Source organism: Lepus europaeus, chromosome 3 (genome assembly GCF_033115175.1).
Source record: "Lepus europaeus isolate LE1 chromosome 3, mLepTim1.pri, whole genome shotgun sequence".
NCBI lineage: Eukaryota > Metazoa > Chordata > Mammalia > Lagomorpha > Leporidae > Lepus > Lepus europaeus.
Genome location: NC_084829.1, coordinates 105,839,118 through 105,852,646, shown reverse-complemented (window position 1 = coordinate 105,852,646; position 13,529 = coordinate 105,839,118). Strand labels below are relative to the sequence as shown.

The 13,529-nt window shown below is 42.2% G+C and overlaps 1 protein-coding gene across 1 annotated transcript in view; it reads left to right on the top strand.

Annotated features, from left to right (window-relative positions):
- SEC63 (SEC63 homolog, protein translocation regulator) overlaps window positions 1-12,902 on the top strand; it is an 86,847-nt gene extending 73,945 nt beyond the window's left edge. Inside the window, exons 19-21 of the mRNA XM_062186577.1 lie at window positions 392-490; window positions 7,210-7,314; window positions 11,849-12,902. Of these exons, the coding sequence (XP_062042561.1) occupies window positions 392-490; window positions 7,210-7,314; window positions 11,849-11,992 (348 nt within the window). The 3' untranslated portion in view covers window positions 11,993-12,902. The remainder of the gene's footprint in view (window positions 1-391; window positions 491-7,209; window positions 7,315-11,848) is intronic.
- The last annotated feature ends 627 nt before the right edge of the window (window positions 12,903-13,529 follow it).

Below are 13,529 nucleotides of genomic sequence, written 5' to 3'. Positions count from 1 at the left end.
ATGGGGGATGTGCGCTTCCTAGATGGCATATTCATTGGTAGGCCAAAAGTCTACCCACTGGCATATCTTTTCTCATTTAAGGTAAATGAAGGTTTATCAAGATGGAGGCACATCAGTGGGCTTTAGGTAGGGTTATTGAAACCCCCAAAATTGTGGGCAGAATTATTTTGGGGAATGGACGATAGATTTACAAATGGTTAATAACAGTTTGTTCATTCAGAAATGTTTATTGAACATCTGTTTTGTACCAGGCACTGTGTCAGTGCTAGGGATGTAACAATGAACAGAATGAACAAAACAAGATGATAATATCTCTGAAAGAAGATAAACCCGTACTGATTCTCTCTGGTTCGTTCTGATTGTTCATATTCTTCTGTTTTATTCTTTCTAGGAAAAACAAGAATGGTGGTGGCTTTATATTGCAGACAGGAAGGAACAGACATTAATATCTATGCCATATCATGTGTGTACACTAAAAGATACAGAAGAGGTAATTATCCAACAATAAAATTTCAGTTTTCAGCATTGTACAATATCTCACCATCATGCTGCCTTTCTTCCTCCTCCAGAATCTCATTATATTTTATAAAAACTTAGGATTTTTGTCCTCTTTGGATTAATGCTAAATATTAGACCTTTTGTCTTAAAAATAAAAAAACTAGAAATTGATATTGTAGAGTGGAATTTTTTATTTGTGAATCATTGTTCACTGTTATGATATCACTAAAGTAGCGTTGTGATGAACATATTATTCTTGGGAAATGCATTATGTTTTTTTCATCTTTTTTAATGTGCTACCTTCTCTCTCTTTTAAGATTTTTTTTTTAAGATTTATTTACTTATTTGAAAGGCAGAGTTATAGAAAGGGAAAAAGGGTGAGAGACAGAAAGACACCTCTTCCATCTACTTCTGTTACTCCCCAGGTGACTGCACTGGCCAGGGCTGGGCTAGGTGAAAATAAGCCTGGAACTCCATCCTAATCTCCCATGTGGGTATCAGGAGCCCAAGCACTCTGGCTATCCTCTGCTTTTCCAGGCACATTAGCAGGGAGCTGGATTGGAAGTAGAGCAACTGAGACTTGATCCTGTGCTCACGGGATACCGGCTTAATGGTGGCTTAACCCACTGCACCACAATGCTGGCCCCTATGTGCTACTTCTTCTTGGAAGACAGTTCTGTTTGCCTGGATCGGTGAACAAGAACAACAAGGCTTTTTTTCTTTTTCTAAAAAAAATTTTCTTTTTTTTGAGAAGCAGAGAGAGCACTCTTATCCACTGGTTTACTCCCCAAATGTCCAAAATGGCCCCTTGGCAAGTACTGAAACTCAGCGGTAGGAACTCAGTCCAGGTCCGCCATGTGGGTTGCAGGAACCCAGTCATTTGGGCCATTGTCACTGCCTCCCAGAATCTTCACTGATGCAGGGCAAGGCTCTTGACTTTCGTGATATTTGTATGAGACTGATTTTTGGTTAAAAAAAATTTTTTTTAACTTGTATAACCAATTGATAACATGTGAAGTAGCTTAGTGTTTTTTTATTTAACACCTAAAGTTAGAGCCAACTTCAGATATTTCTTCAACAGAGCAATTTTTTAATTTAAATTTTACTGTTTTTTTTTTTTTTTAGATTTATTTATTTATTTGAAAGAGTTACACAGAGAGAGAAGGAGAGACAGAGAGAGAGAGAGAGAGAGAGAGAGAGAGAGAGAGGTCTTCCATCTGCTGGTTCAGTCCTCAAATGGCCACAATGGCCAGAGCTGCACCAATCCGAAGCCAGGAGCCAGGAGCATCTTCCCAGTCTCCCACGCGGGTGCAGGGGCCCAAAGACTTGGGCTGTCTTCCACTGCTTTCCCAGGCCATAGCAGAGAGCTGGATCAGAAGTGGAGCAGCTGAGTCTCAAACCAGTGCACATATGGGATGCCAGCATTACAGGCTGCTGCTTAACCCACTACGCCACAGCGCCAGCCCCTTACCTGTTTTAAAAAACAATGCATTTTAGAGCGTGTAGAAGTACATACAGTGAGACATCTTATATACCCAGGTCCTAGTCACCCTTTCCTCTTTGTGGAGATTGCCAATGTTGTCGGATTTTTATGTATCCTTCATGTGATATTGTGTATAAATTGCAAGCAAATATACCTGATTCTATCCCAGTTCAATCAAACAATAGCATACATTCTGTCTTCCATCTTACCTTTTTCTTTCACCTGTATAATCTGGACATGTATCTCCAAAGAACAAAGACCTTTTTCTTTATAAGCACAATACCATTGTTGTCCTCAGGAAATTTAACACTGATATGGTATTATTGTTCAATATTCTAATTTCCTCAGATATTCCACGAATGTTTACTATAGTGTTTTGATTTTTAATTCAGAATCCAATGTGAATAGCACTTTTTATTTGGTTGTCATGCCACTTTAGAATACTTCTTGTCCTTTCTTTTTTTTTTAAATGAAGGAATCAGATCTTTTAACTATCTTACTTATTTTTACTTTATTTAAAAGAGAAGTAGAGAAGGAGAGACAGCTCCCATCCACTGGTTTAATCTCCAAATGCCTACAACGGCCAGGAGTTGGCCAGGCTGCAGCCAGGAGACCTGAACTCAATCCAGGTCTCCCATGTGGGTGACAGAGACCCAAGTACTTGGGCCATTACTTGGTGTCTTCTAGGGTGCATGAGCAGGAAGCTGAAGTGGAATTGGAGGAGCCAGGATTCAGACCAGGCCCTCTGCTATGGGATGTGGGTGTTCTACACAGAGTTAATCACTATGCCACATGCTTGGCCTACTAGATCTTTTATTTTTCAAATTTTATTTAGTTCAGAGGTAGAGAGACAGAGAGCTCCCTTCTGCTGGTTTACTTCCCAAATACCTGAAACAGCCAGGCCTGGACCAGGCCAAAGCCAGGAGCCCCATGTGGGTAGCAGGAACCCAAATAAATGAGCCATCACCTGCCCCCTCCCAGGGTGCACATTAGGAAGCTGGAATCTGAAGAGGATCCCAGACTTGAACCCAGGCCCTCTGATGGGGAATGCAGGCGTCCCAGCCAGCAGCATCTTAACTACTAGGCCTTACACCTGCCCCTCTTTTTTCCTTTCATGGTACTGACAATTTTAAGAGACTAACGATATTTTGTAGAATATAAATTTGTCTTCTTGCTTACTCATTGTTAAATTCATGTTGGCACGCATACTACATTGGTAATGTATTTCTTAGACAGTGTCAGTTTGCCCCACATTGGTAATACCACAGTTAGTCATTTAGTTAAGGCTTTTCTCTATTGTAAAGGTATTTCCGCCTCTAATCTGTGGGATGATGTTTGGGTCCTGTGTGAACATGCTGTTCTCCAGCAGCCTTTTATACACGCGTTTTGACACACTTTGATGATTCTTGTCTAGATCAGTATTTACTCTGCCCATTATATTCAGTGTAGTTTTGTTTTCTGTTTCCTGTAGGAACAAAACTGAATATGCTTCGTGTGTTTGAGTCTTAATTCTCATGTGGTATGGGTGGGAGAATGTGTGTAACCATTGTTTATTTTTGTTGGTCTTTTCTTACTGGTTTGCAAATTTACTTTTTAAATGTTAGGTAATTGGCTCATACATTTTTTGATGCTTAACATATTACAAAGAAATCTTAAGGAGATGGAAATGTTAACCTGATTTTATCATACATTGAATACATGTATTAAAGTATCATACTGTATCTCATAAATATGTACAATTTATAATAATAGGGAAAAAAGAAACATTTTAATTTAAAAAAATACACATCCAAAGATTAGCAGTTTGTGATATGTTCTAAATATTTCCCCTCAGTTTCTGTTTTTACTGTTATGTATTTATTTATCAAATAGAAATATAAACATTTATGGCCAGCGCCGTGGCTTAACAGGCTAATTCTCCGCCTTGTGGTGCCGGCACACCGGGTTCTAGTCCCGGTTGGGGCGCCAGATTCTATCCTGGTTGCCCCTCTTCCAGGCCAGCTCTCTGCTATGACCCGGGAAGGCAGTGGAGGATGGCCCAAGTGCTTGGCTCCCTGCACCCGCATGGGAGACCAGGAGAAGCACCTGGCTCCTGGCTTTGGATCAGTGTGATGCGCCGGCCTCAGCGGCCATTGGAGGGTGAACCAACGGCAAAAGGGAAGACCTTTCTCTCTGTCTCTCTCTCACTATCCACTCTGCCTGTTAAAAAATATATATATATATATATAAACATTCATAATATGTTTATTCATTTTCTTATGAAGTCTTCAAAAAGTTCATATAAGATGCATATTAGGAAAGAATTATGTATAAATTTCCAAATCTATTAATACCAGTTAGCTTTTAGTTCCATTTTTCCATGAACGTTTTGAAGTACCCTCACATTTGTTGTATGCGGTTTATTTTTTTTTAATGTCTTTTTTTTTTTTTTAATTTTATTTATTTGAAAGACAGAGTTACAGAGAGAAATAAAGCCAGAGAGGTTCTTCCATCTGCTGGTTCACTCCCCAAATGACCGCAACAGCCAGAGCTGAGCTAATCTGAAGCCAGGAGCCTGGTCTGCAGGGGCCCAAGCACTTGGGCCATCTTCTACTGCTTTCCCATGCCATAGCAGAGAGCTGGATCGGAAGAGGAGCAGCCAAGACACGAACCATTGCCCATGTGGGATGCTGGCACTGCAGGCTGGTGTTTTAACTTGCTGTGTCACAGTGCCAGCCCCTGTATGTAGTTTAGAAAAAGCTTTTTTTTTTTTTTTAAAGATTTATTTATTTATTTGAAAGAGTTACACAGAGAAAGGAGAGGCAGAGAGAAAGAGGTCTTCCATCTGATGGTTCACTCCCCAATTGGCCGCAACAGCTGGAGCTGCACGGATCTGAAGCCAGGAGCCAGGAGCTTCCTCTGGGTCTCCCATGTGGGTGCAGGGGCCCAAGAACTTAGGCCATTTTCTACTGCTTTCCCAGGCCATAGCAGAGAGCTAGATCAGAAGAGGAGCAGCCGGGACTAGAACCGGCACCCATATGGGATGCCGGCACTTTAGGCCAGGGTGTTAACCTGCTGTGCCACAGAGCCGGCTGACTGACAGAGAATGAAAGAGATCTTTTATCCACCGGTTCACTCCCCAAATTCCTACAATAGCCAGGGCTGAGGCAGGCTAAAGCCAGGAGTTCAGAACTCTATTTGGTTCTCCCACATAGGTGGCAGGAACCTAAGTATTTGGACCATCATCTTCTGCCTCCTGGCAAGTTAACTGGAAGTTAGGTTGGAAGTGGAGGTGGGGTTTGATTCCAAGCACTCTGGAATAGGATGCTGGTGTTGAAAGCTACAGATGCCCACTGCAGGAAAACTTTTTTTTTTTTTTTTTTACGGGCAGAGTTAGACAGTGAGAGAGAGAGAGACAGAGAGAAAGGTCTTCCTTTTTCCATTGGTTCACCCCCTAAATGGCTGCTACGGCTGGCACGCTGCGCCAATCCGAAGCCAGGAGCCAGGTGCTTCTCCTGGTCTCCCATGCGAGTGCAAGGCCCAAGCACTTGGGCCATCCTCCATTGCCTTCCCGGGCCACAGCAGAGAGCTGGACTGGAAGAGGGGCAACCGGGACAGAATCTGGCGCCCCAACCGGGACTAGAACCCGGTGTGCTGATGCCATAGGTGGAGGATTAGCCAAGTGAGCCACGGCGCCGGCCGAATACTTCTTTTTATACATTTTACATTTGTATTATAATTAGAAAGGCCAATCTGAAATTAATTTTTTTAAGAAAAAAATTCTCTAGGGCCGGCGCTGTGGCGTAGCAGGTAAAGCCACCTCCTGCAGTGCCGGCATCCCATATGGGCACTGGTTCGAGTCCTGGCTGCTCCACTTCCAATCTAGCTCTCTTGCTGTGGCCTGGGAAAGCAGTAGAAGGTGGCCCAAGGCCTTGGGCCCCTGCACCTGGGAAGATGCTTCTGGCTCCTGGCTTTGGATTGGCACAGCTCTGGCCATTGTGGCTATTTGGGGAGTGAACCAACCAATGGAAGACCTCTTTCTCTCTCTCTCTCTCTCTGCTCTCCTTCTCTCTATGTAGCTCTGACTTTCAAATAAATAAATAAATCTTTAAAAAAAGTTCTCATGACTTTTTATATTTTTTTATGGGATAATTTAATGTATAATCTGGGCTACAAAAATCTGTCATTTGGAGATGAGAGGCAGATAACCAGAGGATCCAAGTGTCATTTTTAAAAATGTAGTCTTTCTTCATCCAAGTAGAGTCAAAACTTTTTTTCCCCCAGATGTATTTATATTTTTTTCCCCAAAGATTGATTGATTTACTTGACAGGCTGATTGGCAGAGGGAGGGGGAGGGGAAAGGAGGAGAGAGAGAAAGAGAGAGAGAGAAAGAGAAAGATCTTCTGTCTGCTGGTTTACTCCCCAAATGGTTGCAATGGCCATGTCTGGGCTAGGCCAAAGACAGGAGTCTGGAATTCCATCTGGGTCTCTCATGTGGGTGGCAGGGGCCCAAGTGCTTGGGCCATCATCTACTGCTTTCCCAGGTGCAATAGCAGGAAACTGGATTAGAAGCCACGTGGCTGGATTGGAACCAGGAATCCAGTATAGGAAGCTGGTGTTGCAGATGGTGGCTTAAAGTCACTATACCTCAATTCTGGTTCAAAATCAAAACTTCTAAGAGTTTTTTACTGTTTGAATTTTGGAGTTTATGATTTGATAGTAAACAGACTTTCTTGACCTTTTAAGGCACTGACCATTTATCATAGAAATAAGGAAATTTCATAAGAATATTCTACCTCCTAATGAAGTCTGTCATTAATGTCAACATTTTGCTTATTTATACTTTTATATCTACTTAATTTCTTCAGGTTATAAGTGTGATAGCATAGAACTTAGTTGCTGTAAATATGCTTTCTTGATAGAGGAAATACAAATTATCTCATAAATTCTTCCTAATTTGGTTTCCTTTCTGTGCAATAGATACAATATATAGTATAACATGCTTCACATATATATATATATATAATTTTTTTGTGGTGGTGGTGGTGGTGGTGGTGGTGGTGGTGATGATGGTGATGGTGGTGGTAGGACTTTGGTAACATTTGTTAGGGCTTCCTGTGTTATCTGAGTAAGCTCCTGGCTACTAAATACTAGGAAGTATTTAGTGTCAACAGTCTAAGAATTTTAAGAGTGAACTTTTGTTTCCTCTTCAAAATACAGATTTTTAAGCACTAATTTTTATCTTTTAGGTAGAACTGAAGTTTCCTGCACCTGGCAAGCCTGGAAATTATCAATATACAGTGTTTCTGAGATCAGATTCCTATATGGGTTTGGATCAGATTAAACCATTGAAGGTAAGAGTAGTGATTCTTTGATAAATACAATTGTTTGTTTAAGTGTTTAATATACTAGGGAAGCATTTGAGGTTTGGAAATAGAGTAATGGAATGGGTCATCTTGTACTCTTTCAATAATAAACTTAAGTTGTTGCTTGATTATAAAGAAGGGGTTGGGAGGGACTTCAAAAGGTTTGTGGAAAGTGGAATTGAATAATAAAAATTAAAAACAGGAATTTTATTTCCTCAACATAAGCAGCATCAAGTTCAAGACACTTTGTTAAGCATTGGTTTAGGCCATTTAGTTCATCCCTACAGAACTGAGGGTTCTGATGTCTTAACCATATCATTATCAGCTTTCTTACATTATTAACTGAAGAAAAATGGGTGCTTTTTAAAGATTTCTTTTTTTAATGATTTATTTATTTGAAAGGCAGAATTAGAGAGAGAGAGATCTTCCATCTTCTGGTTCACTCTCTCCCCACATGGCTGCAATGGCTGGTCCAGGCCAGGCCAAAGCTGGGAGCCAGGAGCTTTTTCTGGGTCTCCTATATGAGTGGACCATCTGCTGCTTTCCCAGGTGTGTTAGCATGACATTGGATCAGAAGTAGAGCAGCTGTAGCTTGAGCTAGTTCCTGTCTGAGATGCTGGCTTTGCAGGTGGCAACAATCTTTTGCAACAGAATACCAGCCCCTGAAGATGTTTTTTTGAATTAGGAAACAAAAAGAAATCATAAATAGCCAAATCAGGACTGTAGGGTATCTGCCTAATGATTTCCCATCAAAAATTGTCCTTTGGATGAGAGAAATGAGCCAGGAACATTGTCATGGTGGAGAAGAACTCTGGTAACTGTTTCATGGATGCTTTTCTGCTGAATGTTTCTCAAAGCACTCATGATTTGTTATTCTTTGGCCCCCTGGAAAGTCAACAAGCAAAATGTCTTGAGTAGTCCAAAAACTATTGCCATGACCTCTGACCTTGACTTGATCTGGACTTGCATTAACTGGACCACTTTCACTTCTTGGTAACCATTGCTTTGATTGTTCTTTCTCTTCAGCGTTGTACTTGTAAAGCCATGCTTCATCTCTTGATAAATTCTTTGAAGAAATATTTCAGGATCTTGATTTTCACTGATTGACAGAGTTCTGCCCTTACTTGTGGCTGATCTGGGTGTCACAGTTTTAGCCCCCATAGAGCAGAAAGTTTGCTGTACTTTAATTTTTTTGTCAGAATTGTGTAAGTGGAACCAGTTGACACATCTATGGTGTTGGCTATTTGCTTGTGCTGTTAATTGTACTTTTCCTATTGAGTTGGGGCACAAACAAGATTAATTTTTTTCCTTGCAAATTATTGTGGATGGTCTGCTGCTGTGGGCCTCATCTTCAACATTATCTTGTCCCCCTTTTTTTTTTTCCCAAAGATTTTATTTGAGAGGTTTAGTTACAGACAGTGAGGGGGAGAGACAGAAAGGTCTTCCTTCCGTTGGTTCACTCCCCAAATGGCTGCAATGGCCGGAGCCACACCGATCCAAAGCCAGGAGCCAGGTGCTTCTTCCTGGTCTCCCATGAGGGTGCAGGGGCCCAAGGACCTGGGCCATCTTCTACTGCTTTCCCAGGCCATAGCAGAGAGCTGGATTGGAAGTGGAGCATCTGGGACTAGAACTGGCGTCCATATGGGATGCCGGTGCCGCAGGCAGAGGGTTAACATACTGCGCCCACTGCACCGTCCCTTAGTCCCTTCTTAAAACCAGTTACTCATTTGTAAACTGCTCCTTTATTTGGGGTGTTGTCTCCATAAACTTTGTAAAGCATCAGTGATTTTTCACCATTCTCCAACCCAAACTTAACCATACATTTTACATTTACTTTTGCTTCAGTTTTAGTAGAATTCATGTTGTTTTGGTAGGGCCTCTAGACAAATGGTGTCTTTTCCTTCTTAGTTCCTCAAACTAGATCCTGTTCAGACATGTTATAAAAAATCAGTATGAATTTATGAAATACGCTTTTTCTTTTTATTTTTTTCAAGATTTATTTGTTTGAAAGGCAGAGTTAGAAAGAGGGAGACAAAGAAAGATCTTCCATCCATCTCTTCCACATGGGCAGCAGCGGTCCAAGAACTTGAACCATGTTCCACTGCTTTCCCAGGTGCATTGGCAGGGAGCTGTATTGGAAGTGGGGCAGCTGGGACTTGAGCCCCGGTGCCTATATGGACTGCTGGTATCTCAGGTGGTGGCTTAATCCACTGTGCCACGATGCCGGCCCCCTAGTACATATTTTTTTCCTGTGAATCTTTTGACAACCCCTCATATAACAAATTAGATTACTTTATCAGTACATTTTAAATGTGCTGTGATATGCTGTAACTACAGTGCCTCAGCAGATACGGTCTTTTTTTTGTTTTGTTTTGGTTTTTTTTATAAAAGATATATTTATTCATTTATTTGAAAGGCAGAGAGAGAGAGAGCGAGAGAGAGATGGATCTTCTGTCCGCTGGTTCACTACCCAAATGGCTACAATGGCCATGGCTGGGCCAAGCTGAATCTTGGAGCCAGCCAGAAACTCCATCTAGGTCTCCTACTACATGGGTGGCAGGAACCCAAATAGTTGGGCCATCTTACTCTGCTTTCTCAGGTAGATTAGCAGGGAGCTGGCTGGATCTGAAGCAGAGCAGTTGGGAATTGAACTGGTGCTCACATGGCATGCCAGTGTCACAGGTAGCAGCTTAGCCCCGCCACACCACAAGCCAGCCCCAAAATCATAGGTATTTTTACCACAGACTCTATTGTAATTATTAGTTTCTAAAACTAATTTTTTTGAAAAGCTATATTTATTTCAAAGGCAGAGAGGCAGAAGGAGAGTTTTTTGTTTTTTGTTTTTTAAGATTTATTTATTTATTTGAAAGGCACAGACAGGCAGAAATAAAGGGGGGAAAGGGGGGCCGGTGTTGGGTCTTCCATCTGCTGATTCACTCCCCAGTTGGCCACAACAGCCAGAGCTGGGCTGGTCCAGAGCCAGGAGCCAGAAGCTTCTTCCTGGTCTCCCACGTGAATGCAGGGGCCCAAGCACTTGGGCCATTTTCTTCTGCTTTCCCAGGCTATAGCAGAGAGCTGGATCAGAAGTGGAGCAGCTGGGATTCAAGCCTGCACCCATATTGGCTGCCAGCACTCTAGGCAACGGCTTTACCCACAGTGCCACAGTGCCTGGCCCCAAGAAAGATCTTCTATCTGTGAGATAACTCCCCAAATGGCTGCAGTAGCTAGAGCTGGGCCTGGCTGAAGCCAGGAGCTTCATCTGGGATTCCTACATGGGTACAGGGGCCCAAGCATGTGGGCCATCTGCTGCCGCTTTCTCAGGTACATTAACAGGGAGCTGGATCAGAAGTGGAGCAGCCAGGACTCAAACCAGTGCTTTTATATGGTATTTCAGCATTGCAGGCAGTGGCTAAACCCACTGTACCACAACAAAGATTTATTTATTTATTTTGAAAGAGTTAGAGAAAGGGGAAGACAGAGATCTTCCATCCACTGGTTTCACTCCCCAAATGGCTACAATGGCTAGAGCTGGGCTGGGCTGAAACCAGAAGCCAGGAGCTTTATCCAGGTCTCCCACTTGGGTGGCAGTGGTCCCAGCACTTGGGTCATCCTCTGCTTCTTTTCCTAGGCCATTAGCAGGAAGCTGGATCAGAAACATAGCAGGGCTGGTGCCGTGGTTCACTTGGCTAATCCTCCGCCTGCAGCGCCGGCACCCCGGGTTCTAGTCCCAGTTGGGGCGCCGGATTCTGTCCCGGTTGCTCCTCTTCCAGTCCAGCTCTCTGCTATGGCCTGGAGGGCAGTGGAAGATGGCCCAAGTACTTGGGTCCCTGCACCCGCATGGGAGACCAGGAGGAAGTACCCAGCTCCTGGCTTTGGATCGGCGCAGCGCCGGCTGTAGCGGCCATTAGGGGAGTGAACCAACAGAAGGAAGATCTTTCTCTCTGCCTCTCTCTCACTGTCTATAACTCTCTTTCTCTCTCTCTCTCACTGTCTAACTCTGCCTGGCAAAAAAAAAGAAAAGAAAAGAAACATAGCAGCCTGGACACAAACTGACACCGGTATGAGATGCTGTCATCACAGGTGGTGACTATGCCACAAACCAGCCCCGGCTACAGAATTTTGCTTACTAATCTGAAGGCTGCAAATGTGTGAAAATCACATGAGTTTTTCTTCTTTAGCAGAAAACTTCTATTAAGATATTGCTTAGCATTCTTACTCTGAAATTACAAGTATTAATCTTTTGTGCCACAGAAATAGTTTCGAAAATAGTATAATTTGTATAAACTTAAAATACCAAACTGTGTTAGAATTTTTTTTTTTCCTGTGTTAGAAATTGAAGTATATTTACATGTTAGTAAATTTAGGGATGAAATATCTGTTCTAAATGAATGTGTTAAATTTATTTATATCCCTAGAAATCTATTTATTTGTGATTGCTATAATCAAAGAAAAGCTTTTTTTAACCAGAATTTCTTCTGTTATTCTTCACAAATTTCTGACATGTGCATTTAATTCTTTATAGTTGGAAGTTCATGAGGCTAAGCCTGTGCCAGAAAATCACCCGCAGTGGGATACAGCAATAGAGGGAGATGAAGACCAGGAGGACAGCGAGGGCTTTGAAGACAGCTTTGAGGAAGAAGAGGAAGAAGAGGAAGATGATGACTAAGCAGTGCTGTGAATGGACCACAGCGTTCGCACATACTTGCAAAGTTTTTGCTGTTTTGGAAGTGTATAATAAACCAGAAGCAGTGCAGAACTGATGTCGAGGGAGCGTTACTTTCTTTACTGGAGATGGGTGCATCAAATAACTGGGCAGTTGGTGCTGCCTTGGTACAATCTGAGAAAAGCTGAAGGTTTATTAAAGCCTTTCAAACCTGGGGTGGTGCATTCACTACATCTGCGAAAGATAATAAGTCCTCGGTTATTGTACCTGTCCAGAAGTGTGGGCTGTGTATTATCTGATCAGTTTATGGTCCCAGTAAAAGTAAAGGTACATGAAAAACAATCTATAAATGAGCAACTTTCATTTGTTCAGCTTTAGTTTTAGTAAACAAAGCGTGATAAACAACACAAGTATGTTTTAAGTAACATCTTGAGTTTTTAATCTCTTGATAAGCTCTGTTCCTTTATTGACATTCTACAGGTGATAAGACTGTTTATAACAGCTCCATACATAGCTTTAAATCTTTTATTTTCACCTATCTGGGTTGCAAGTTGGCATTCTCTCACATTCCACATACTACAGAGGGCTGCATTGAGGGTTCTTCCTTTTCTGAATTGCCAGAGTTGACAGACAGATGATAAAAATGGTTTAAAAACATTTTAAAATCTCTGTCTTAGCAGATCAGTGCAGGATCTAATTATTTTGATAAGCTGTCAGTCTGAAAGTGCTGTGGGACCATATGTTCTCTGATGTTGGTGGCTTATGTAAAAGGTTTACTATAAAAGCTGAACTACATTCTTGGCTTTTAATCTACCTATCAGAAGCCTTTTAAGGGAAAAATATAACATGCAAAGGAGGCATTTTTTGTATTCATTTTGGACTCCTGTCAATAAAATAGAAGTTTGACTCGTTTTATGTTTGTAATGGTGTGTGTCTTTATTCTCAGAGAAAGGACATAACTACAGTAATCCATTCTTCTGTTTTTCAACTAAAAATTGAGTAATATTGCACATTGCTGCTGAAGCAACTGCTGTTTCTGTAGGCTGTAGGAAAACCTACAAATGAGGCGTTTCCCCTCCTGCGGTACATGCAGCATAGTGTGTACGTGGCGCATCACCAGGCACAATGAGTGTCCTCACCACCAGACGTGGAGGGAGCCCAAGCCGGAGTACGGCATGGGCCAGATTGTAAGCATCCTCTGCTCTGAAGCCTCCACAGGCCAAAGCCCTGTCGGAGGACCAGCACGTGCCCTTGTGGACCTTGTTTACATGAGAGCTTGCGACTTGCCACGCAGTCACCGCTGGTATCTTGTTACAGCAGTCTTTGGAAATAAAATTTGGAAATTACAAAAACAACAACAACAACCCACAAATGGCTCTTTTGGGTCTAAATTTGATGGTCAAGGATGTGTTTCCTTTGGAACTTCAATGTCACCTTCGTGGACTGGCAGGAGGCTGTGTCATTTCTGATTTTACAGACAGAGGGGGAGACGTTCACTTTTCAGATCAGGTTTTACAGTGAGGCTCCAGTGTCTTGAAGC